The sequence below is a fragment of the Stenella coeruleoalba genome, assembly GCF_951394435.1.
Source record: "Stenella coeruleoalba genome assembly, chromosome: 1".
Taxonomy (NCBI): domain Eukaryota; kingdom Metazoa; phylum Chordata; class Mammalia; order Artiodactyla; family Delphinidae; genus Stenella; species Stenella coeruleoalba.
Genome location: NC_137169.1, coordinates 129,138,700 through 129,165,745, shown reverse-complemented (window position 1 = coordinate 129,165,745; position 27,046 = coordinate 129,138,700). Strand labels below are relative to the sequence as shown.

The window sequence follows — 27,046 nt, the reverse complement described above, 5'->3', positions numbered from 1 at the left end:
GTGACAGTTTTACTTCTTTTCCAATATGTATTCCTTTTTCTCATTTTCTTCTCTGATTGCCGTGGCTAGGACTTCCAAAACTATGTTGAATAATAGTGGCGAGAGTGGACATCCTTGTCTTGTTCCTGATCTTAGAGGAAATGCTTTCAGTTTTTCACCATTGAGAATGATGTTTGCTGTGGGTTTATCGTATATGGCCTTTATTATGTTGAGGTAGGTTTGCTCTATGCCCACTTTCTGGAGCGTTTTTATCATAAATGAGTGTTGAGTTTTGTCAAAACCTTTTTCTGCATCTATTGAGATGGTCATATGGTTTTTCTTCTTCAATTTTTTAATATCGTGTATCACACTGATTGATTTTCATATATTGAAGAATCCTTGCATCCCTGGGATAAATCCCACTTGATCATGGTGTGCAATCCTTTTAATGTGTTGTTGGATTCTGTTTGCTAGTATTTTGTTGAGGATTTTTTTTTTTTTAATTATTATTTATTTATTTATTTTATTTTTGGCTGTGTTGGGTCTTCGTTTCTGTGCGAGGGCTTTCTCTAGTTGTGGCAAGCGGGGGCCACTCTTCATCGTGGTGCGCAGGCCTCTCACTGTTGCGGCCTCTCTTGTTGCGGAGCACAGGCTCCAGACGCGCAGGCTCAGTAGTTGTGGCTCACGGGCCTAGTTGCTCCGTGGCATGTGGGATCTTCCCAGACCAGGGCTCGAACCCGTGTCCCCTGCATTAGCAGGCAGATTCTCAACCACTGCGCCACCAGGGAAGCCCTGTTGAGGATTTTTAAATCTATATTCATCAGTGATATTGGGCTGTAATTTTCTTTTTTCGTAGTATCTTTGTCTGGTTTTGGTATCAGGGTGATGGTGGCCTCATAGAATGTGTTTGGGAGTGTTCCTTCCTCTGCAAATTTTCGGAAGAGTTTGAGAAGGATGGGTGTTAGCTCTTCTGTAAGTGGTAGAATTCACCTGTGAAACCATCTGGCCCTGGACTTTTATTTGTTGGAAGATTTTTAATCACAGTTTCAATTTCATTACTTGTGATTGGTCTATTCATATTTTCTATTTCTTCCTAGTTCAGTCTTGGAAGGTTATACCTTTCTAATAATTTGTCCATTTCTTCCACGTTGCCCATTTTATTGGCACAGAGTTGCTTTTCGTAGTCTCTTAGGATGCTTTGTATTTCTGTGCTGCCTGTTGTAACTTCTCCTTTTTCATTTCTAATTTTATTGATTTGAGCACTCGCCCTCTTTTTCTTGATGAGTCTGGTTAATGGTTATCAATTTTGTTTATCTTCTCAAAGAACAAGCTTATAGTTTTATTGATCTGTGCTATTGTTTTCTTTGTTTCTATTTCATTTACTTCTGGTCTGATCTTTATGATTTCTTTCCTTCTGCTAACTTTGGGGTTTGTTTGCTCTTCTTTCTCTAGTTCCTTTAGGTGAATAGTTAGATTGTTTATTTGAGATTTTTCTTGTTTCTTGAGGTAGGCTTTTATAGCTATAAACTTCCCTCTTAGAACTGCTTTTGCTGCATCCCATAGGTTTTGGATCATCGTGTTTTCATTATCATTTGTCTCTAGGTATTTTTTGCTTTCCTCTTTGATTTCTTCAGTGATCTCTTGGTTATTTAGTAACATATTGCTTAGCCTCCATGTGTTTGTGTTTTTTTTGCTTTTTTCCCTGTAATTGATTTCTAACCTCATAGTGTTGTGGTCAGAAAAGATGCTTGATATGATTTTAATTTTCTTAAATTTACTGAGGCTTGATTTGTGACCCAAGATGTGATCTATCCTGGAGAATGTTCCGTGCGCACTTGAGAAGAAAGTGTAATCTTCTGTTTTTGGGTGGAATGTCCTATAAATATCAATTAAATCTGCCTGGTCTACTGTGTCATTTAAAGCTTGTGTTTCCTTGTTAATTTTCTGCTTGGATGATCTTTCCATTGGTGTAAGTGAGGTGTTAAAGTCCCCACTATTATTCTGTTACTGTTGATTTCCTCTTTTATAGCTGTTAGCCATTGCCTTATGTATTGAGGTGCTCCTATGTTGGGTGCATATATATTTGTAATTGTTATATCTTCTTGGATTGATCCCTTGATCATTATGTAGTGTCCTTCCTTGTCTCTTGTAACATTCTTTATTTTAAAGTCTATTTTATCTGATATGAGTATTGCTACTCCAGCTTTCTTTTGATTTCCATTTGCATGGAATATCTTTTTCCATCCCCTCACTTTTAGTCTGAATGTGTCCCTAGGTCTGAAGTGGGTCTCTTGTAGATAGCATATAGATGAGCCTTGTATTTGTATCCATTCAGCAAGCCTGTGTCTTTTGGTTGGAGCATTTAATCCATTCACGTTTAAGGTAATTATCGATATGTATGTTTCTATGACCATTTTCTTAATTGTTTGGGGTTTGTTTTTGTAGGTCCTTTTCTTCTCTTGTGTTCCCACTTAGAGAAGTCCCTTTAGCATTTGTTGTAGAGCTGGTTTGGTGGTGCTGAGTTCTCTTAGCTTTTGCTTGTCTGTAAAGCTTTTGATTTCTCCATCGAATCTGAATGAGATCCTTGCCGGGTAGAGTAATCTTTGTTGTAGGTTCTTCCCTTTCATCACTTTAAGTATATCATGTCACTCCCTTCTGGCTTGTAGAGTTTCTGCTGAGTAATCAGCTGTTAACCTTATGGGAGTTCCCTTGTATGTTATTTGTTGTTTTTCCCTTGCTGCTTTCAATAATTTTTCTTTTTATTTAAATTTTTGCCAATTTGATTACTATGTGTCTCGGCATGTTTCTCCTTGGGTTTATCCTGTATGGGACTCTCTGAGCTTCCTGGATTTGGTTGACTATTCCTTTCCCATGTTAGGGAAGTTTTCGACTATCTCTTCGAATATTTTCTTGGGTCCTTTCTCTTTCTCTTCTCCTTCTGGGACCCCTGTAATGCAAATGTTGTTGCATTTAATGTTTTCCCAGAGGTCTCATAGGCTGTCTTTATTTCTTTTCATTCTTTTTTCTTTATTCTGTTCCACAGCCATGAATTCCATCATTCTGTCTTCCAGGTCACTTATCCATTCTTCTGCCTCAGTTATTCTGCTATTGATTCCTTCTAGTGTAGTTTTCATTTCAGTTATTGTATTGTTCATCTCTGTTTATTTGTTCTTTAATTCTTCTAGATCTTTGTTAAACATTTCTTTCATCTTCTAGATCTTTGCCTCCATTCTTTTTCCAACGTCCTGGATCATCTTCACTATCATTATTCTGAATTCTTTTTCTGGAAAGTTGCCTATCTCCACTTCATTTAGTTGTTTTTCTGGGGTTTTATCTTGCTCCTTCATCTGGTACATAGCCCTCTGCCTTTTCATCTTGTCTGTCTTTCTGTGAATGTGGTTTTTGTTCCACAGACTGCAGGATTGTAGTTCTTCTTGCTTCTGCTGTCTGCCCTCTGGTGGATGAGGCTATCTACCTTATCTTTTCTTGTTTTTCTGTTTCTCATTTTTTGTATGCCTGAAAAAATTAGTTCTTTATTATTTTCTCAGTTTGTGTTTGTCTGCAAATCTCTTTATTTTTTTTCTCCTTTGAGGAATATTTTTGCCTGATATAGAATTCTAGCTTGTCCATTATTTTCTTTCAATGCTTTAAGGATGTCATTTCATCCTTTTCTGTTTTTGTACTTTTTGTTAAATAGTCAAAGACCATTTTAATAGTACTTTTTTGAAAGTAAGCATCTTTTACTCTGCTGCCTTTGAGATTCTCTTTGCCTTCTCAGTAGGTTATTTTGGTTGGACATAGATGTTGGTTTCTTTGTGCACTTTATTCTCCTAGTTGGTAGGACTTCTTGAATCTGTGACTTGATATCTTTCATGGGTTTTGGAAATGTTTGGCTAATGTCTTTTCAAATATTTTTAACATTTTCTCTTTTCACTCTTTCTGTGATTCCATAAAACACGTTACATCTTTTTCCAGTGTCCCCTGTCTCTTAAAATCAATATTTTCTTTCCTTTTATCTTCTCATTGTTTCAGTTTGGTAATTCTCTGCTGATCTATTTTCCAGTTCATGAATCCTCTCTTTAGATGTGTACAGTCTGCTTTAAACTTGTATACTGAGTTCTCAATTTCAACTATTATCTTTGCATTTCTAGAATATCCATTTCATATTTTTTTGTAGATTTGAGTTGTCTGATGAAAGACTTCATCTTAACATCTATTTCTTGACCATATTAGTCGCAATTATTTATTTTTAACTCCTTGACTGCAAATTCCAATATCTGGATCATCTGTAAGCTATATCTATTTTCTAGATCCATTTCTTGCTATTTCTGTTAATGGTTGATTGAATATCAAATATTTATGTGTGGATAAAATTTTAGGATCTTGAGACAATGATGCCATCTTATTCCAGACAATACTCATCCCATCTTCTGGCTGATAGTGTAGGGAAATTTATTCTCTATTCAGTGAGAGACAAAGCTTTCTCTAAGTTTATTTTCAGAACTTTGTTTGCTCCTGCTCATAGAATGTACCCTGCAGGGTTCTTCACTAGAGTTTGGTGTGTATACCAAGGTCCCCCTTCCTGCCTGGCTCTGATATTCCTGGGAGATGGCCACTGCTCACTGTAGCTTTCCGTTCACTTCAAGCTGAACTCCTCATTCTCTCTCTGCACAATCAAGAATAGGCAGATGCCCCCCTGGCAAAGCCAGGGCAGAGTATCAAGCTCATTTCACCATACCTCCCATCTCTCTGGGCTCTGACACGTCAAGTCCTGGCTGTCTTGGCTGACCCACTTTTCTATCCTCAACCCCGTGGGATTTCCAGCAGCTCTTCTGGCTCTGTGTTTGTCGCTGGCCCATCTGTATCTAGTCTCTCAGCTTGCGCTGAAAATCAACAAAGCCCCAAGAGAAAAATGGCACAGAGTGTGGAACTCATCTGAATGGGCTTTTACCAGACCCTTAGCCTCTGGAGTACTGCCTGCCTTGAAAATTCTCTGATCCCTTGAAATACTTGCTTTGGGTCTGTTTTCAGAGTTTCTAGTTCTTAGTAGAAGTGCTGGTCTGATATAGGTTACTCTGTCATGGTTGAGAGCAGAAGTTCCGTGAAACAATTTTGAACTCGTTTTAATTTAAATTGCATGTTTTGTAGAACATTCTAAACAATAGTACCATTTGACCTCATTTTCAAAACTATTTTTCAGTGACTATAAAGATCCTGTTAGACTCTTTCTAATCATTCCTGTCATTTGTTTTCTATCTATAGCGTTTCTAGGATGACATCTGACACACAGGCCTTCACTTGAGAACGACTGAATAAAGAAATATTTTAGCGTGTCAGTTGTATGATTCATTTGCTCTGTTAGCAACTCTGGACCTTTTTATTTATCTCAGAAGCAACTGCTTGGTGCGCTCAGTCATCCAGGAGGCAAATATGAACGCAAGCAGCCCCATTTTCTGACATGATTTGACATTTGGTATCTTAAAAATACCAATGTTTTTATCAAGGGAAAGAAACCAGAGAAGTTTGTTGGGTATCCTAGTTCTTATCTTAAGTTTTTATTTTGTTTTGTTTTAATGCATAAGGAGAAGGACACAATAATACTGTCAATGCTTAAAATTTAAAGCATCTCAATCCAATCTTAATAATCCTTAATAACTGAAATTTAAAAGAGAAGAAACTGTTAATTACTTTGGATATACTTTATACATCAGCTCATAAATTCTGAGTCAGTGTCGAAACTCTAGCTTGTTTCTACATTTCCATAAAATATTATCTATCCAACCATCAATGGTTTGTCTCATGGGTGTTTTATTTGCACTTTCTGAAGAAGAAAAAAGAAAAAGAACACTATTTCAATGACTATTATTAACTATCAATGTTTTTTAAAAAACACCTTTTTTGCCTTCTGTCTTTGCAAATCTTAATGGCAAAAAGCTCAGTAACTGGCAGGACATACCCTTTTTCCAAATTCAGGGCAACAGAGATAAATGGCAGGCTGTTTTCTGTGAGCTTTGAACATATTTTCTGACTTGAATACGAATTCTAACTTACTTGCTGCTCTAATGCCTGGGAATTTTAAGGTTATTATGAGAAAGCAACACAATGGTTCCTGTTAATTCTGAGAGGTATCAAGATAGTTTTCTTTGTTTTTTATTTTTTTCAGAGCCTTGCACATTATCTTTTGATACAATGGAAAGTAATAATTTGCTCCTGAAATGGAGTTTTGACAATAGGCCATATATTTTGCACGGCGAGTATATTGAGTTTCTTTGTAAGAGAGATACTTACATTGAGTTTCCTATTATCGGATCGAAATTGAGAGTGCAATGTGACAGAGGGCAGTTAAAATATCCAACATGTATTCAAAGAGAAAGGTAAGGAGAGGCTTGTACCTGCAACTATTTTTTTTTCTGTTCAGGTTGTTATTCATGAGATTCATTATGTTATAAATTTCAGAAACATTAGGTTCTACAACAGTCCTACTTTATGGTCATTATAAAGGGAAAAAAATCATGTTGTCTTTATTTTTTAAAACCAAGCCAACTCCTAGACGTATTAACTAATTCAACAAGCTTTCTGAGTGGTCTAAAGTCAAAGCACTGTTTGCTATTGGATATTTGTGACTCTTTGGCAATCAGGTAAATAAATCAATTTGAGACAGTTTTACAAACTTGATACTGAGGGAAGAGCATGTCAATAACAAAGATTAAAATTATGGTATTTGTTTTCAGGAACACGGTTCTATATAAGAATTTGGAAGTTATTTCTGAAGTGTTTTCTCATATAGCAATTTTTAACATATATTTTCTACTACTTGATCAATGGAAAACAATCCTGTTCTTTTCTTAGAGAAATGTTAAAAGAATGCAATAAAATAATGTAATTCATTTTATTGGGTCAGAGTTTTGCCCCCTTTGAAGATACATTATAAAATGGGAATTATACTCTAGGTTCAACTAAGAACATTTTTAAATGACTTAAAAGTGCATGTGGTACTCTTCTAATGGTTATAAAGAATGAGCTGTATGAACTACATAAGGACAGTTTTTTAGATACTTGGAACATCCTAGAAAAAAAATTCATAAGACACACAAGTGGAAAACTTTTTTATTTTTAATTGCAGTGAAAATCAGAGTAGAAAAATGTATGTGCTATTTAAATTTTTTATTATATCTTGCATTTCCTATTTCTAAGAGAAAAAGGAATAAGTAACTTAGGAAAAAAAATGTAGAAAATGGTGTTAGTGTAGTTAACGACATTGAGTTTTTAAAAAGAAATTGGTGGTATAATTTACCAGGGATGGTTACTTGCTTTTATCAGTACCTCATTAAAACAAGGACCAGTTATATGAAATATTGAAGGGCTAAGACTGTAATAAATACTTGACCAGAAATGATGCTTATTTCAACCCCCACCTTCTCTTTTTTTCTTATCAAGGATGTTGTCTTATCAAGAACGCTTAAGAACATGAAAATGAATGGCAAAAAGAAGAATAACATTTTGACACATCATAAAATCCTTTATAAAACATAATTGTTAGAAGAAAAATGTTGAATTAAAAACCTCTGATTTTTTACTTGCATGAAGATTTGAATCTAAACTGTTTACGCTGGACATTTTCTTTATTTATAAATAAAAGCTACACATGCTATTGTTTCACTTCTGGTTTGGATGACTTGACATGTGACCTCATCTTTGCTGCATGTCTTTCATCTATTAAAACATCAATGTGCACATCAAAATATTTCCGGTTCCTAATGCCAGTTCACTGGACTATACTGTCTTCAATATATGTGCAAAAATTCACACGTCTTTAATCGTCTTTGTTAATATCAGGGTTTTCTGTTACTTTGAGTTCAATATTTATTCAAAAGAACCAGCACACTAGAGCTGAGAAACTATACATCATGTTAGAGGATTTACTTTATTAAATGAGCCGAGACTGCCCTTCAGACTTTCTAAGTGTAAAGAACTTTTAAAATTAACTGTACTGTTAGCTACCATTTGTTAATAATCAAATGGTTTGTGAATTAGTGAACCTTCCACATGTTTAAATGTTGCCCAAAGAACACAGCTATAAAAAAGAATAACCCTTACTATTTTTATATTATACACCGTCAATTTTTTTCTTAGATCGGGTAATTAATGGAATCATGCAGATTCTGAAAAATAAAACCTGAAGTCAGAGAGACCTTCAAGCACCAAAAAAAGGGTGTGTCAATAATACTAGGGCCTGTCAGAGGCCTGAAATACTGCGTTGTCACTTTTCAGTGTGAAAGAGAGTTACTCACCCAGTTGTTATTACGGCTCATTCATAAGCACTACCTGGTTCTAGTACCCTTGTTAGGACCGGTTGTTGTTCCCAGAACAGCACATTTTTCCTCCCTAGAAGGTCTTCAGTTCTTCTAACTCAAGACCTTATTTTCCCAGTATGATGGCATTCTTCAAACCCCAACGTACAATTCCTGCTCCTGGGCTATGAGAGTTTCTCTGGAAATGAAGCCACACCTGGACTTAGCTCTGTGGATTAAACATGAATTCATTTAATGTTCAAGCATGTATGTTTTAGAACTGTCCTTCCTTGAGTTCATATGCATTATTTCAATTAATCTCCAAGAGCAGTTTTTCACAGTGGCTCTCATAAAATTGAAATTTGACTGAACTATCAACAGGAAAGTATTAATCCTTTCCAATTAATTCGACCAATCCATTAAGAAATGATACTGATCAGGTGTGGTGTCCCAGGAAACATGTTAGGTAATGCAGGATTCAGAGATGAATAAAATTCAGCTCATTATTTCAAGGAACTCACAATAATGAACTACTTAGTTTAGGAAAAGAGTTAAACTTGTATTATTGGTCATAAACTCTGATGCCTGGGGACAGGCACAACACGTGGATGGGTGAAGCAGGTCTAGTGGTATTTCTGGGCAACTGCTCACGGCATGCTCTCTTTAACCTGGGTAGCTTGCTAGCTTCCTGATTTTAGTTTTTAAATGTGGGTTTCTGCATTTTAAAAGTAATTTAGCAATGGTATGTAAAGTTTTGTAAGTTGAAAAAAGGTATTAATCTTTTTCCATTAATTCATCAATGAATCCATTTATAAATGATGTTGAGTACCTGCTTTATCCCAGGAAACAGAAGTTTTGCTCAAGGAGGGTAATTGTCATGTGGGAATGTTGTATCCAGCATTGCCGTATCTTCTGATTTGTTAATTGTGAAATCTACTGATTTTTATATGGGGGGGCGCCTAAAAAATCCGTGACTCACATCGTGGCTCATTAGCAGCCAATTTGTAAACTCCAAATGCTAAAGCAATAAAAGTGTGAAAAGTGCAGCGATGGAGCATGTAAAAGGAGTGGCATTGAGGAAGCAGTAATTAACTCTTTTGGTATTAACTGGGCTGTAGGAAGATTCCTGGAAAAAGTTAAGTTTACAAGACTAGGGAAGACATTCCAAGTAGAAGGAATGGCACACACAGAATCAAATACTGAGCACACACTATGTGCCAGGCCTGAGGCTCCACACTGGAGGTAAAGCACTGAATAGGACACGTTATTTCTGCTGTTAGGAGCTTGTGCTCCAGGTAGATAAAAAAGATATTAAACAAATCATTACAAGATGCGGTGTGTCAGGAAAGATCCTGTCTTAGGCAGCAAGGACCAGGAGGGACAACCTAGCCCTGGATGCCCAAGAAAGGCTCCTCTGAGGAGGTAATACGGAGGCTGAGATTTGAAGGGAGAAAAGAAAGCATTTCAGGTAGAGGAAAGAACACGTAGAAAACAGCAAAGAGCATGGTGTTTCCAAGAAGCTAATAAAAATGCATACTGGATTGAGCAGAAAGGAGGGAAGGCGAGAGTAGAGGAAGGCCTTTGTCCGCCAAATTAAAGATGTCGGAAGTCAGTGACTGAAATGAGATGTTTACAGTGTTTTTTTTTTTTTTAAAAAAAGAAAAAAAATGGTTCTGAGAAACCTAGGGGCAGGACAGGAGTAAAGACGCAAACGTACAGAATGGACTTGAGGACACGGGGAGGGGGAAGGGAAAGCTGGGACAAAGTGAGAGAGTGGCATGGACATATATACACTACCAAATGTAAAATAGATAGCTAGTGGGAAGCAGCCGCATAGCACAGGGAGATCAGCTCGGTGCTTTGTGACCACTTAGAGGAGTGGGATAGGGAGGGTGGGAGGGAGACGCAAGAGGGAGGAGATAAGGGGATATATGTGTATGTATAACTGATTCTCTTTGTTATAAAGCAGAAACTAACAACACATCACTGTAAAGCAATTATGCTCCAATAAAGATGTAAAAAAAGAAAAGAAGAATAAGATGAGCAGAGCTATCAACAGACCCTGGGGTTTAGAAAACCAAACAGTGGTTTTCAGAGTCTGTAAGAGAACAGGAAACTCTAGGGCCTTGAAAAATAAGAGTAGGTGAGAAGTAGACATAGACTAGCCTGCCTAGGGACCGAAATCCATCTCGAAACTGTCTCAACCTAAATTGGATAAAGGTGATGTGAGGTAGCTGGTGTTTCTAGCCTAGTTGTCAGCTGGGAGCACAATAAACTCTCTGGAGAAGATGACATCATTCACAACCTTGCATTGTACCTGAGTTTTCACATTTAATGTCCTCAATTAATTTTTTAAAAGTAAAATTGTATTTTTTTTGAAGGAGAATACAACAGATGATAAACAACCTCTTCAACTTCTGCTATGAATACGCACAAGTAAAATTCTAAGAGATAACAACTATAAGCTCTGAACAAAAGCCAAACTAACCCCCAACCCCAAACAGAAGACCAAATACATGGATGCACAGCAGAATGGAAAATAGCAGATTGTGGACGGGAGGATTCAGCTGAAAGAAGGTAATGGAGCTAGTTCTCTCAGGCAGTAACCCATTTTTACAGGTTACTGCCTGAGAGAGCTCTGCAATCAACACGTTTGCAATGGAGTTAAACCTTGGACTAAAAGAAAAAGCCCATAGCATTCTAGCCAGAGGTACCAGTGAAGTGGGTGTGGGGCAGTCACATCCACTGAGAAAGGAGGCGGACGGGTAGATCAGACTAGTGAGAGCAAAGAGAGGGCCCCAAATTTCGTGTGTAAATTCTACATAAATCTCCAAATGACTCTTGGATATCTATGTATTGGGCAAATTCAAAGTAACTCAGATAAGAATAAAAAACAATTGAAATAAGATTTGAGCTGCCACCCCAAAATCAGTGTTCAGCTTGAGCCGACCAAGTTGTTAAAAACATTATTTTTTGGAGGACTAGAAGAGAATCCAGAGTCTCCACAATATAACATTCAATATGTCTAGGATACAAGACAAAATTATGTGATATACGAATAGAAGAATGTGGTCCAGACACACCTCACGGAGGTTGTTGAAGAGCAAACACCTACATGCTGAGAGCGAGGCTACAAATCAGGATGGATTTTCACTTGAAAGCTGACTGGGTGTGAGGGAAGCAGATCACTGCTACCTGTCCAGTAGGTCAGCACTTATTTTAGAGCAGATAGAAACATACATGGAATTGAATGGTCTTGTAGGAAAGTGGCCATGGAACCCAGACAGCCTCAGAGAGAGAGTAACAATAGAAGGAAGACACTGAATAACCTATGTCTTTAATAACGTTGTTAAGGTGAATATAAATGTCACCGGACTGTTCTTCAAATGTACCTCAGTGAAGATCCATCACAATTACTGACGGCAGGAAGAGCCTGTTTCTAATACTCCAACAATGTTCAGCAGGTATGAAAATTAATGATGCTTTGGCAAAGCAAGGGCAAAGTTCAGATCAAGTTTCATTTTGGTCTCATTTAGATAATTCAAAATAAACCATCACTATTCCAAATACAAAAGTTATCTGCAGTAATAATGGAATATTATTCATAGAATAAAACTCTACTCTCTAAGACTGGTTTCTGAAATAGGCTTCTGTGTAATTGGAGAAAAAAAGGGTCCATAATTTATGCAAGATGCAGAAGGACTGCTTTATGTAGACCCCCCTTAAGTATTCCTAGAAATAAGCAGGTTTTTGGACTATTTCCTTCTTCCTTTACATAGGTTGGAATTTTTTACACACACCCACAAATACACACGCCCTCAAATGTAAATTGTAAATAAATGTTCATCTGCATTACTCTTACCTCTTGTGAAGAGGTTATAAGCAAAGTATTTTCATTGGAATTCTTCCTTTGTTGAAAGCAGAACTACAATAGTTTATCACTCTTTCTTTATACCAAGAAACAGTGGCAGCTGAACAATATTAAAATTAAAAGCAAGCCTGTTAGCAAGCTTAGCTACTAGCAAAAAGTAATCCAAAAGGCAGTATTTTCTTAATCCGCAAAGATTTTTAAATGTACTAGGCTTTCATTGCTACAATGAAAAATTAGAAGTTATAAAGATAATAAAACCTGGAAAAAAATCACCTATTGAGAAAAATTCAACAATTTTGCATAACAGATTGCACAATGTGAATTTCTTCCTCTCAAGCATTAAGCCAAAATACGGTATGGGTAAGAAGCTATATTAGGGATAGATAAATTTTCCAAGGTTGTAAAAGTATGGATTTTTTTTTTTTTTTTTGCGAAAATCATAACTATGTAACTTTATATATGTATACATTTAAAACTAAATTAGGTACTTTCCTGGCGGTCCAGTGGTTAAGACTCTGCGCTTCCACTGCAGGGGGCACAGGTTCGATCCCACGTGGCTTGCAACACGGCCAAAAAAACCAAAACCAAAACAAAACAACCAAAAAACCCCACTAAATTAAAAATGACACTCTATGGTTATAATGACATCTACTGGAAATCTGGGTTAATTACAGACAAGAAGGTGAATAAAATTCACCTAACTTCACCAGTAATAAACTCACCTAACACAGAACTAGATTGGAGTTAACGTATTTATATTCCTTCTTTAATACAATGTAATCTCTCTGTAGGAAACAGCAACTTCTAAAGAAAAAGGCTTAATTACCCCTCAACCATTCCTTCCAACCACACACACACACACACACACACACACACACACACACACACACACACACGCCTTCCAGCCTTCAGGAAGCCTTGGAATCCTGATATGGATTTATCACATACATTTAAGAGGAATATCCTTCACATGAAAATAGAATATTATGTAAAATTTAAAAACTTTTAGTCTGAGTTCCAACAATAGAAAAACTGGACATCTAGAACTCACCTTTCACGTATAACTTCATAGAAATATTTCTTGTGCAAATACTAATTGGTTATAACCATCTTAGAGGAAATTAACACCAATAACATTTTATGTTGATTATATCCTAGTGGTATAATTTACCAAGTAAATAAATTGCTTACACTAAAATTCTGTTAAATGAAAGAGAAAAACAAACCATTTGGGAGAGTCAACAAAAACTATAGTATTTGGCATATTCTAAGTAACAAGAGTTCTCCAAACTCCAAACACTTCATTGGAAGAAAAAAAAAATTCTAAAAATTTCTAGTTACTTTCAATATATTCTTTAATATGTCAATATGGTCTTTATTCTAACCAAATCTCAACAGTCTCTGACTAGGTTTAATCCTCATTCCAACAAAATAATAAAGTTAAGTAGTTAAATGGTCTCTCCATTTCTAGCTACTACTGATTTATTTCAAGCACTTTAAAACTGTCCTGGCCCCCATAGCTAGACAGTCTTTGGGACCCGATCAGACTGCAGACAGCCACTGGAAATAGCCTTCTGTGGCTCTGGAATCACACTGGCTCAGTATTGGTAACAGTGACCCAAAGCTACTGAAAATAACAAGTGAATCATCTTCAGGTCTGTGCTCAGTGACTAGACAATGAGTTTCTACTACAAGCAATACCTTGCTCTTCCCAGGTCAAATTACAGCCCCACTCAGTTCAAAGTCAGGAGTTTTTAATATATGAAGGGGTAGGCTGAATTTGTCTAATTTCCTCAGAGCGGCTCATTTGCCCATCTTGATGGTCCCGTCAGTCAGGAAACAGGGGTGCTGTCTATGGCATTTGTGGGATTATTTTATCCTCACTTCTACGTGAGTTGGCAGAATCTTAAATTTTCAACATTTGTTTTAGATAAATGCCTCAATTTACCTATAAAACAGGAATAATAAGCTAATCTTTTCCCTTTAGGAATATGATTATATTCAAACTAATATAATATTTTAAGACAACAGACATAGATAACAGTGTTGGAATCATGTCATGACATTAGTTTGTTATCTGCATAAAGCTATTAAATAAAAGAAACGAAGAATATAAAAAGTTTATTTGTTACATACCTCTTTTGAACTTTAATACAAAGTCAGATTTTAAAAGTTGTACAAAGCAAGCCAAAAGCACTTTCCATACATGTGATCAGCTTTCCTATTTCTTTTCCTGTACATACTGAGACGTTTGCCTTTGCTAATAAGGAATGCCAAGTGTGTCCATCACCATTTGAATAGCTTTCAGAGGATTCATGATTTCTTCCAAGTTATCTCTTCTCAACACCCAATCCGGTTTAAGTCTGTGAGAAGAATAAAAACCTTGCATTAACCCAGTTCCTCTCTTAGAAGACTCACGTCCATCGCTTTGTCTTAACTGAAATGTGGTCCCTCCTGGACGCATCACCTCCCTCACAGGCCCTCACGCAGGTGGGAGGCTTCATGTTATGGCCGTTTACGATTTTAGACTATTTCTCTCCATCTTCCCTGAAAGATGATCCTGTTTCCTTTGAAGCTCAGGCTATTCAGCTACCAAACCCCAGCGTTTTGTCTGTAAACCTGGTTCCTGGTCTTCCCTCAACTCCTGCCCCATCTCAGAACTTCAGCAGCCTTGTAGCTAAAGAGCCGACCCCTCACCTCTCCGTTTCTGCCCCCTTTCCTTTGGGTCCACTCAGCACACCCCCCGTCACACAATCACAAGACAGCCGCTGTCACCCTCAGAAAGTGCCCGGCCACCGACTGCTCAGCCTGAGCCTTCCAGCCCGAACCACCTCTTGGGGTTCATCCACACCCTTTGACTTAATACTTCCACGGCTCACAGCTTCCTCCCACTGTGGTGTCCACTTCAGGGGACCTCAGCCCGTGCCTGTCACCCAGCACAATGCTGGTCTCCTTTCCCTCCCGTCTAGCTTGGGTCCCTCAGTATAATCTCCATTGCAAATGCCGTTAACGCCATTGTTGCTCTTCCCTATTGAATGCAACTGGAAAGCTCTATGTGGATTCCAAGTTGAATCCAGGTATCTGCCTTCTCCATTCCTGCACAGCTGGACATTGCTAAAGAAAACCTGCACAACCAGGCTGGCTGATTTTATGCCAATGATTGAAATTACCTAGAAATTGCTTCCTTTCTCTTTCCCCAAGATGACTGTTTTCTTCTTTCCAAATGTCCCCTCCACACCGTCCCCCATCTGCTTCTGAGCTAATGTTTATGATCTCCTTCTTCACTGAGGAAACGGCATCACAGCCACCTTCCTCACATGAATCCCTACCACTATATGCACTTCCATCTTCCTGTTCTTTCCAGTGAAAATTCCGAACATCTATGAATTGGGGGGTGGTCAAACAGAGCGGGTATATATCCCCCTACCGTGGAACAGCAGTCTGTGGAGAAAGAGATGCAATCTAAGCCATGCGTCGACATGGATGACCCTCAAGGGCATTACGCTAAGTAAAAGAGTCCCGTCACAAGGAGCTACCTCTGTGTGATTCCATTTATGGGACAAAGCAGAAAAGGCAAAACTAAAGGTACTGAACTCCCATCAGCAGGTTCCAGAACCTAGGGGTTAATGGGAGAGAACTGACTGCAAGGGGGCACAAGGGAACTTTGTTGTGACAGAAATATTTTATCTCAGTGGTAATGGTTTCACAACTGTATACGTTTGTCAAAACTCATTGAATTGCATACCTAAATAAAGGGTACATTTATACTGTTGGGAGTTTTACCTCAAAAAACCCCCGACAGTGTCAAAAGGGGAGAAAAAAAAAAAAAAAGAATCTACTCATTCATATGTTAATAGTTTTACAATGTAATTCATATTATAATATGCCAAGTCCTTAAATAAAAACCGTATGTAGAAATCGTTCCCATTAATAAATTTTAAGCAGACTATTTTTATGTTATACTGTAAAACATGCAAGAATAAAACCAATTTACAACTATTATACAGTTTATAATTATGAGTAATTATAAAGCTAACTGCTGTATAACCCAGGTCAAGAAAGAGTGCATTGTCAGTGGTGCAGGACTTACACCTAGTAGACAATTGTCCAGTCATAGAAAGGAAGGAGAGAGAGGGAGAGAGAGGGAGGGGTTCTAATGATTCCTGCATCTAATTTATATCTCTAGACCATTTCCCTAATTTATATCTCTAGACTGTTTCTTCTGCCCAGAACCAGAGAGCAACAACGAATGTCCTTACAAGAAACACAGAGGAGGGAGAGGGAGAAGAAGCCCTGTGAAGACTTAGGCGGAGGACAGAGCTATCGAGCAACAAGCCAAGGACACTTAGCCGCCAGAAACTGGACGAGCCAGGGAAGGATTACACCCCAGAGCCTCAGACCAGGTGAGGCCCTGCTGACAACCTTCATTTCAAACTTCCAGTTTCAAGAACTGTGAGAGAATAAGTTACTGGTGTTTAAGGCCACTAAGTTTGTGCTAGGTAACTAATACAAGGTCAAAAAGAACTTCTCTAGGAGGAGAAATTTCAGGCATCGGGGTGATTATGCAAGGAGTTGGAGGTTGATGTTTTGGCCATCAGAGACCTTTGCCACCTCCCCAGTAGTGCAGCTTGTCCTACATGGAAGGGAAAAAATGATACGGCAAAGCTTATTGAGAGCTAATTATCAGCCTTAGCACGTACCTTGTTAGAACCAGGAATTTACCCAATAACTACTAAATACTCTTGGCTGCAGTGTTATTACTTCATTAACTGCTGAGATCGTCTCCTTTAGATTTACCAAAGATTTTCTTCTTGTTCACATGCTGTTTCGCCATTGTCAAGCACAGTGTCTTGCTCATAGTAGGTGCTCAATAAATGTTTGCTAAGTGGATGAATGAATGAATGAATGAATGGTGACACAAAACTATAGGGTACATTTACTGCTCACCTTGAAACCATTCTGGTTCTTACAGGTGTTTCTGGAATAAAGGAAATGCTCATAGATTTCTTCTTTTGTTTACAAAGGATTCTTTCAGTATTCACTTTATGTTTATGAGCTGTAAGTTTATAGAGACTATAAATACGGTCAACAACTTTGGACCTACTTCGAACATCCTACAAAAGAAAATGTGCATTTATTAAACTAATAAGAATTCTATATCCCTTCTATGCTAGCAAAATCAATCACAGTATACAAACACTATGCAGTAAATTAAGAGCTTTTAACAATAAAAAAGCCGAGCTCTCCAAGTTCAGCAGTTAGATTGGTTTAAATTATGAATTTATAAGACAATTATGAAGAAGGCAAATATTCAAAAATTGTACACTTAACTCCATACTAAATAAAAAAGCAAACATTTAAGTAAATATACCTATTATACATGGTTACCAAGTCCTGTGAATTTTACCTTCTTTTTTTTTTTTTTTTTAAGATGTTGGGGGGTAGGAGTTTATTAATTAATTAATTTATTTTTGGCTGTGTTGGGTCTTCGTTTCTGTGCGAGGGCTTCCTCTAGTTGTGGCAAGCGGGGGCCACTCTTCATCGCGGTGCATGGGCCTCTCACTATCGCGGCCTCTCTTGTTGCAGAGCACAGGCTCCAGACATGCAGGCTCAGTAGTTGTGGTTCACGGGCCTAGCTGCTCCGCGGCATGTGGGGTCCTCCCAGACCAGGGCTCGAACCCGTGTCCCCTGCATTGGCAGGCAGATTCTCAACCAGTGCGCCACCAGGGAAGCCCCGAATTTTACCTTCTTAAAGTTTCCAGCGTTACCCACTTACCTCTGCCTGATGCGACCCCAGGTCAAGTACAGTCTCTTGCCCAGACCACTGTGTGTCTACACTTGCCTCTTTCCTTAATGGTCTCCCTATACCCACACGATCTCCCAAATCCATTCTTCGACCAGCAGCCAAAGTGATGTTAAAACTTAAACTGGAACATATCTCCTTGCTTAAAATCCTCCAGTGGTTTCCCACTGTTCTCAGGATAAAGGCCACAGTCCTATCATGGCCTGCAGTCACCCCTGCTGACTGTAACTCCTGGAGAGGATGCTCAGAGGCCTCACCGGAGAAATGCTTGTCACATCTTTATGTCACAGCAGGGGGTGAGGAGTTGTGCACATCTGGATTTCTACCTTGCTGGGACAGCTGTTGCTTCTCTCAAGTACATGGGAGCTGGTTGCTCCTAGGGCTGTGACAAATTCTACTTCTAGAATTCAGCTTCTCTGACACATAAGAAACAACTCATATCAGCACAAAGAGCAGGTGTGAACACACGCAAAGCCCTATTTAAGTTGTGATAACTGCTTAAAAGTCTTGGACTTAAGAACATGTAAAGATAACCTCAAAGGAAAAAAACTGATGAATACTTACAGAAGCTCGATTTGTCCTCTTCAGTAAAACAGCTAACAAACAACAAGTTTTTGTGAAAATGCTTCTACTCTTGTCTGCAACTTTGTCACCGGGCTTTTCTTGGTACATTTGCAGAAGCTCCAGCAGTGTATCTACACAGTTTTCTACATCGTAAACTGCTGAAGTCGTTTTCTCATACTGGAAGAGAACAGAACCAAGTTACAAATTATAATAAACACAGATACTGGGCTGGCCAAAAGGTTCGTTCGGTTTTTTCCGTAAGATGGATCTAGTAGCATCAGTTTTCTTTAACTCCATTCAAAACAATTTTGTTAGATTGTATATGGCAGCTGTCATATCAGCGTGCATTTAAAAAAAGACTAATCAAAATTGATGAAGTTTTGTGTAGTTATTTTAATACTGAAGATGGAAGGAAAAAAGCAACATTTTCAGCATATTCTGCTTTATTATTTCAAGAAAGGTAAAAATGTAACCGAAATGCAAAAAAAAGATTTGTGCAGTGCATGGAGAAGGTGCTGTGACTGATCAAACGTGTCAAAAGTAGTTTGTGAAGTTTCGTGCTGGAGATTTCTTGCTGGACGATGCTCCACGGTCGGGTAGACCAGTAGAAGTTGAGAGCGATCAAATCGAGACATTAACTGAGAACAATCAGTGTTACAACACGTGGGAGATAGCTGACATACTCAAAATATCCAAATGAAGCGCTGAAAATCATTTGCACCAGCTTGGTTATGTTCATCACTTTAGGTCTACGTTAAGTTAAGCGAAGAAAACCTTCTTGACCCTATTTCCGCATGCAATTCTCTACTTAAATGTAATGAAAACGTTCCACTTTTAAAACAAATTGTGATGGGTGATGAAAAGTGGATACTGTACAATAATGTGGAATGGGAGAGATCGTGGGGCAAGTGAAATGAACCACCACCAACCACACCAAAGGCCAGTCTTCATCCAAAGAAGACAATGTTGTGTATAGGATGGGATTGGAAGGGAGTCCTCTATTATGAGCTCCTTCCAGAAAAGCAAACGATTAATTCCAAGAAGTACTGCTCCCAATTAGACCAACTGAAAGCAGCACTTGACGAAAAGCATCTAGAATTAGTCAACAGAAAACACATAATCTTCCATGAAGATAACACAAGACCACATGTTTCTTTGGTGACCAGGCAAAAACTGTCAGAGCTTGGCTGGGAAGTTCTGATTCATCCGCCGTGTTCACCAGACGTTGCACCTTCGGATTTCCATTTATTTCTGTCTTTACAAAATTCTCTTAATGGAAAAAATTTCAATTCCCTGGAAGACTGTAAAAGGCACCCGGAACAGTCCTTTGCTCAAAAGGATAAAAAGTTTTGGGAAGATAGAATTATGAAGTTGCCTGAAAAATGGCAGAAGGTAGTGGAACAAAAGGGTGAATACGTTGTTCGATAAAGCTCTTGGTGAAAATGAAAAATGTGTCTTTTATTTTCACTTAAAAACCAAAGGCACATTTTGGCCAACCCAGTACTTTAGAAACACCAACCAAAAAGGAAGCCAGACGTGATCAGAAGAGGTTCTGCTGTTCTGATATAGCGCAGTGTACAGGCTGTCAGCTCCGGAGGGAGATGGACATGAACCCTCCACCACTGACCACACGCTGGTCCTCGGGCGAGGACCTTACCTCCTGTAAAAATGATTATCCCTTCACTACAAAATGGGAAAGATAATACCATAAGAACCATCTTAGAGGATGAATGGGAGCACTAAATTAAATGATGCATGAAAAGAACTAGCACATAGTTAGCAAGGCCTTAACTAACTTGCTGTTATTAATATTATAAAAACAGGAGAAATAAATCATAAATAATTATAGTTTCTATGTACAGTTATGTTAACAGAGTAAACATTCCCCCCCGAAGACTCTGGCACATAGTAAATGAACTTTAACTCGGGGATCTGAGTTCTAGTGATGAGCAAGCATAAACCCAACTTGCTAGGGGAGGTTTCTTGACCAAGGAACTCTTCATTATCAAGACGGAAACTACCTTGGCGACGTTAAGCAAGACCTGCACAGCGTATCCGATGACCTCCATACAAGGGACACTACGGTTACAGCTTCGGATCAAGACAAATATTTTAGAAATTGCTCCACTCTGGGCCATATTCTCACAGCAAAGTGAAGACAGTCCAGTAACTACCTCTGAAAGGGGGAAAAAAAAGAGATACATTCACAGCAACAAAATCAGTATCGTATTATTATATTCTTTGTACGACTCAAGGGTAAAAACGCATTTCTAACCTTATACAAGATATTGTTAAAACAAACTAACCCAGGTGCTTTAGAGCCTCAAGAATAGCGGAAAGGTACTTGTATGTCAGGAGATAGTGCAGGGCAAGTGCGGTTCTGTGGTAGAGCTTGTTTTCTTCTCGAATCTCCCGGTTAACACACTGAAGTCTCTGTCGAATGGCTTTAATTTTTGAACAATCATTTTTCTTCCTCCAAGAATATCCTCTCCATAACGCCTTACCAAGAGACAAACCAGTAACTTTAAGATTACAACCTCTGATGTTGTGGACTTAACATCTACATCTACTTCCACAAAGTAAATGTTTTCAGTAAAATTATATGATGTGATCTTTGCAACTTTGCAACTACAACTTCAATTCAGGTTCTAATAAATAGCAAAAGCAATTTTTCTAGGAAGAAATACATACAATATTCCTGTATATAAGCTAAAGCATCATTCACTGGCCAAAGACGGCTAAATCGATTCAAAAGGCAAAAATGCTTTTGCATCTTTCAGTCATCAACTTCCTCTCTGGAATGTGAAAATAAAGGGCTTAACAATGAAATTATGGTAGCATAGTGCATATGAATTATTCTATTGGCCAATCACAGCTTTTTAAAATGAGTATGACTGTGCTTTTTAAAATGTTAGATGTTGGGGATTCCCTGGCGGTCCAGTGGTTGGGACTCGCCGCTTTCACTGCCGTGGCCCGGGTTCAATCCCTGGTTGGGGAACTAAGATCCCGCAAGCAGTGAGGCGCAGCCAAGAAATAAAATACATAAATAAAAATAAAATTCAATAAAATGTTGTATATCGTGTAGATGAATTGCAAACCAAAGTCTTGAACTAAAATCATAATATTTTCAGTTACCTGGATTTTAGTGACTCTATTATCAAGCTTTTCCTGCTTTTTACGGAGGAGGAAACGGTGTACGGCTTTCTGTATTACTGATGCAGCCCTATTTTGCTGGCTTATACGTTCTTGAGCTTCATTCTGAATTTTCATGAAGCGATGTTTCTGAAGAAACCTCTTATGCTGTAATCTTGCTCGAAACCATCTCTGTTTAAAACATATGAATAGTTTTTTTACTTCAGGTTTCTTAATGAAATAAATAGAACATTTATTGAAATATCTTTCAACCCTCCCCAGTGGCATTACACTTCCACTCTAGTTGGTGCAGAAAATTCCAGGCCACAGTGGGTTTAAGTGTGTGTCTGTGTGTGTGTGTGTGTGTGTGTGTGTGTGTGTGTGTGTGTGTGTCTGAGAATTTAACCCTGCACAACATGTTCCTCATTTCATAATTGATATAAATCTTATCAAGCTGTATATTATTCTTCAATTTCTTTACTCAATATTTTATATGTAAGTATATTAACATATACTGTACAAACAGGATTCTTATCCAGAATACATAAAGAACTCCTATAATCATTAAGAAAAATAAAACACTCAACAGAAAAATGAGCAAAGTATGTGGAAAAAAAAATTTAAAAAGCATACCGTACACAGATAAAAATTTGAATAACCAACACAGAGGAAAGATTTTTTAGAATTGCTAGCAATCATAGGAAATCCAAACCAAATATGAGATGTAATTTGCCATTCATCAAAATGACAAAATCACAAAGTCTTGTAATGTCACGGGTTGGCAAGGAGGTCGAGAGACAGGTGCCCTGGGTGTCGCTACATGAGGGGTGAATGCGTACAATGCGCCAGAGGATAACCCACAGCCTTAGTCCTGAGCCATAAAACGCAACTCACCTCTAAGCCAGCCAACCACCCTGATGGCCACATGGCAAAAGCTAAATACTACATAACTTTAGCAGGGGTATTTGGAAATTGTTTACGAAATATTAAAAAGTTTCAAACAAAAATTAGGTCATAGTTTTACTGCAAAGGAAAAGCTAACCTGAATACGGATGGCTGAGTTAACCTGTTTATCATCAGCATTCTTCAGAGCCCTGTGAAGTCTGTAGGCTCTTTGAATTCTAAGAGCAGACAGGTGATAAAAGGCAGCTGCTGTGAAGTGAAGAAGCCTAATTTTGGCTCTCTGTTCTAAAATCTAAAGGAGAAAAAAAGATTAACAACCAAATAGTTGACTCTTAAGACAATCAACCAATGTTTATTTTTGTATATCCTTAATACCAAATTATATAAATTAGCAACAATAAACTAACTTGTAACTATTAAAATTATCTACATTGTAACCTGAAGTAATTATACTCCTTTACTATACAACACTTTCAATGGTGTAACCCCTAACTGAGGATATAGAAAGCACAATTATATTTGGGCACTTCACTCCAGAATTTAACTAGACTACCCAAGGGCAGCTAGATAAGGATTTGAAGGTACTAATTATAATGGGAGAAGTCTAGGAATAGTAAACTGAGAAAGGGTTAGAGAGCTCCAAGCAGAACCGTTGAAGATGGTGACGTTAAATTGGGCAAACATTTGACCTGACTTCTCCAGTAGTGGTCTCGCCACATCCAGCACAAGACTTCTGCAGCTGAAGCTCCCTCCAGGGAGGGGCCTTTGGCCTTCAGAGTTTCAATTTATACTCAGTGAACAAAACACAAAAGATTTCTCCTTTAATTTAATTATTTTCTGTTTACCACTGCTTCATGTACTGGATGCTCAGAACGTCAAGAATTCCCTAGGGAGGATTCTCTCCTGCTGAAGGTGTGGAAGTTATCAACGGAATGGTCCTACAACCCCTGAGAGAGTTGCTTGGTGGTAGCAAAAGGTGACTTGAATAACAACCTCCTTCACGTGTGGGGAGGGGGAAGGGGAAGCTGGGACAAAGTGAGAGAGTGGCATGGACTTATATACACTACCAAAAGTAAAACAGATAGCTAGTGGGAAGAAGCAGCATAGCACAGGGAGATCAGCTGGGTGCTTTGTGACCCCCTAGAGGGGTGGGATAGGGAGGGTGGGAGGGAGACGCAAGAGGGAGGAGATATGGGGATGTATGTATGTGTATAGCTGATTCACTTTGTTATAAAGCAGAAACTAACACACCATTGTAAAGCAATTATACTCCAATAAAGATGTTAAAAACTTAAAAAAAAAAAACTCCTTCACATGTGGAGCCCTCCTCATACTTCAGTTCCTTTGTTAAGATTTATTACACGAGAAAAGTTATTTTGCATTTTTGGTGAGCATCTATGGGAAATAGGATCACAGAACAAAAATCTATGGCAACCAGTGATCTTGTTACATGGGGCTCTTCAGAAGCTGAATAAATTCTAGTTAATGGCTATATCAGTTCTGAAATTATTCTCCAAAATCTCAAATTTCTTAACACAATTTAACATCAGGTATTTCCACTTCATAAGACTGAGATATCCTACTTAAAAATACTTACCCTTTTTCTTACTAACCAACCACGCACCAGTGCTTGTAGAACAACTGTAGATTTTTTTAATTCAACATATTTTCTCCTTTCAGACTTCTCAGTCTTCCTGGCTCGTATGTATCTTTGTATGGTCAAAGCAGCTGATTTCTGCTGGAGAAAGACCTGCCTTCCTTTATATCCTCTGAAATTTGCTTGGATCAAACAAGCAGCTTGAAATCTCTATAAGGAAAAATTTGCAAGTGACACTAATAGATAGAAATAATAGTTCAACCCACTGGAGGTTCTGGAATTTCTCAATGAAAAATAAGATGGTATAATTATGATTTTTTTTTTTTTACATTTTTAAGAATGTCATATTTCACAGATTTTGAAACCCACAGAGGGCTACAGCTGAAAATGAAGCTTTTATGAAGGTGCAAACCAGGGACCATAGATACCTGGTGTTTTTTCCCTCCCTTCCTCTTGATACTTTTCATTGTGAATGAGCAAAGAACTAGTATTACTACAGGACAAATGCATTTAATACAAAAGCTAGCTACACTCTAGAGAACAGAATGGGCATTGTAAGCAGCTGTGAGGGAAGCTGTCTGCTGCTTCGAGAACCAGTGTACTCCCAGCACATCTTAGATTCCTCAATTCTAGAACATCCTGATAATCAAATTCCAAGACACATAAAGCATCTGGATTGAAACGAAAACTAGGTTTGTTTTACAACATAGACCCCCCCCACCTACTAGCTGAGTGACTTTGAGCAAACCCCTTTATCTCTCCAGACCTCAGTTTACTCATTTGTAAAATGGGAATGCTGATAATAGCTGCCTCACAGAGTTATCATGAGGATCTGATTAGTTAGTAAATATATAATAGAAGGTGTAATAATAATAGTGTGTATATAATCATACATAGTGAATATGAACATCAAAATTTACAAGTAAAATTTTGATTTCCTTAATAAAAGACCATAGGTACCACCACTGTTCTAGAACCGATGTTAAATATTTTAAATAGATTACCAAATGTGGCTTAAAGAGTATGTGTTGACTACATACTACAGGATATGCTACATCTATTACGATTTTCTTCAAATAAATCACTTCAAATTGGGTTTGAGAATATGTTATAAAAACAGATACACAAATAAAAATACAAATAGTATGTTTATGAGTGAATAAAATTTTTTTTTTTTTGCGGTATGCGGGCCTCTCACTGTTGTGGAGCATAGGCTCCTGACGCGCAGGCTCAGCGGCCATGGCTCACGGGCCCAGCCGCTCCGCGGCATGTGGGATCCTCCCAGACCGGGGCACGAACCCGTGTCCCCTGCATCGGCAGGCGGACTCTCAACCACCGCGCCACCAGGGAAGCCCGAGTGAATATAATTTTTAATTGACTGCAATGATGTGTTTAAAGCAAATGTATAGTTAGATCTTTAAATCATTTTTTGTTTTCTGTTTTTTAAAGTAGTTCTTTACATATGAACTGTTTTTTTAACACCTACTTTTGTCGTTAAGAATTGCTCATGAGCTGTTCTTCCAGAAAGTACAGCTCTCCATTTTCTCTGAATGATGATTGTTGATGCTCTCACGTTCAAAAACCTAAAAAGTGATTATTGGAAAGCAATTTCAAATTAACTCATTTAGTAAGTATTCATTGCCCACCCCCTATAAATACTAGAGGAGAAAGAAAATATAAGAAAGGCAATGAGAGAATAAAAAAAAGTAGAAAAGGATAATTCATACTTAGGTTCTAGCAATCAGAACTTTACAAACACAAACACACACACACACACACACACGGTAACACAATGCAAAACAAGTTTTACAATTGGCAATATTTCAGTGGTCAAGAAATATTAAGTTCTAGAATGACAAAAAATTCTGAACGGGATCAGAAGAAAGTAGGATTAGCCAGATCTAGACAAAGCCTAGATAAAGGGGAGGTGGTAGAAAAAATGGTAGAGAATAAAGTCTGAGTCCACACTGTGAGTGAGTCTTTGAGCAGACAGGTGTGGCTGAGAAGACAGCCTGGGAGGGTGGAGTGGCATCAGGCAAATGAGAAACAAACACTTGTTTGAAAGGAAAGATGGCATCATCAAAAGATTTAAAAAGGAATATTCTGTAAACAGAACTGGAGAAAAATTCTAAATGTGAGGGCTAGAGATTAAACTTTAGGCGTCAACATAGCAGTGACAACAATCGAGAATCGGCAGGCTCTTTCATCTGTTCATGGTCCTGTGGAAAAGGGAGAGAGATTAACCTATGTCATGTGGCCACCTTTCCTAGAAAGTAAGGCTGAATATCAATGGGAAAAACTGGACACTGGTCCTTAATAGCTGAGAGCAGCAATTATATTTTTATTTGTTAAGCCCTGACTCTGCCCATGGAATTGATCAAGAAATGCCTGTAACACTAGTGTGCTCTCCCAAAATGATCTTTAAAACCATCACTGATATAATAACTCATCAATTCTGGGAACTGATGAAAAAATTCTTACACTATGAAATAAAAAAATAATATAGACTATCTGGTAAGAGCTTCTGAAAATGTGTTTAAAAGAAATGAACTAGGAATAGGGAAATACGAGTAACATAGATAAGTTGGTAATTAGGTCTTCGTCATTAAGGATAAAGAGTACAGGGGTTAATACAAAGAAAAAAAAAAAGCATAAGAAAACAAATGTTGCCAGTAGCTAAATCAACAGACAAAATGGACCCGTGCACTAACAAGGAAAACAAGACTTACTAGATCATTTTATTAACTTCCCATCCTCAGTCCCTACTGAGTCCCTCAGTCCCTTATCCTTATGAACCTGAGTTAATCAAGTTTAATATTTTCTCCTGGATTATACCATCAAGGCTGTATCTCAAAAAATAAGACAGTCTCAGAGATAATTTTGTTACATTATTGCAGGAAACACCA

General features: G+C 38.0%; 2 protein-coding genes across 3 annotated transcripts in view; one reads left to right on the top strand and one right to left on the bottom strand.

Moving 5' to 3' along the window:
- Positions 1-7,450, top strand: part of LOC307183087 (coagulation factor XIII B chain-like) — a gene marked incomplete at its 3' end in the record, with an annotated part of 38,889 nt that extends 31,439 nt beyond the window's left edge. Inside the window, exons 11-12 of the mRNA XM_079915086.1 lie at positions 6,143-6,353; positions 7,417-7,450. Of these exons, the coding sequence (XP_079771212.1) occupies positions 6,143-6,353; positions 7,417-7,450 (245 nt within the window). The remainder of the gene's footprint in view (positions 1-6,142; positions 6,354-7,416) is intronic.
- Positions 7,451-14,376: 6,926 nt separating this feature from the next.
- ASPM (assembly factor for spindle microtubules) overlaps positions 14,377-27,046 on the bottom strand; it is a 67,246-nt gene continuing 54,576 nt past the window's right edge. For both annotated transcript variants that reach the window (XM_079940843.1, XM_079940844.1), the window contains 9 exons: positions 25,627-25,723; positions 24,141-24,350; positions 22,683-22,835; positions 21,644-21,832; positions 20,815-21,007; positions 20,530-20,684; positions 18,509-18,685; positions 17,089-17,255; positions 14,377-14,504 (listed from right to left, as the gene is read on the bottom strand). In XM_079940843.1, coding sequence (XP_079796969.1) covers positions 14,402-14,504; positions 17,089-17,255; positions 18,509-18,685; positions 20,530-20,684; positions 20,815-21,007; positions 21,644-21,832; positions 22,683-22,835; positions 24,141-24,350; positions 25,627-25,723 — 1,444 coding nt within the window. In that variant the 3' untranslated portion in view covers positions 14,377-14,401. The remainder of the gene's footprint in view (positions 14,505-17,088; positions 17,256-18,508; positions 18,686-20,529; positions 20,685-20,814; positions 21,008-21,643; positions 21,833-22,682; positions 22,836-24,140; positions 24,351-25,626; positions 25,724-27,046) is intronic.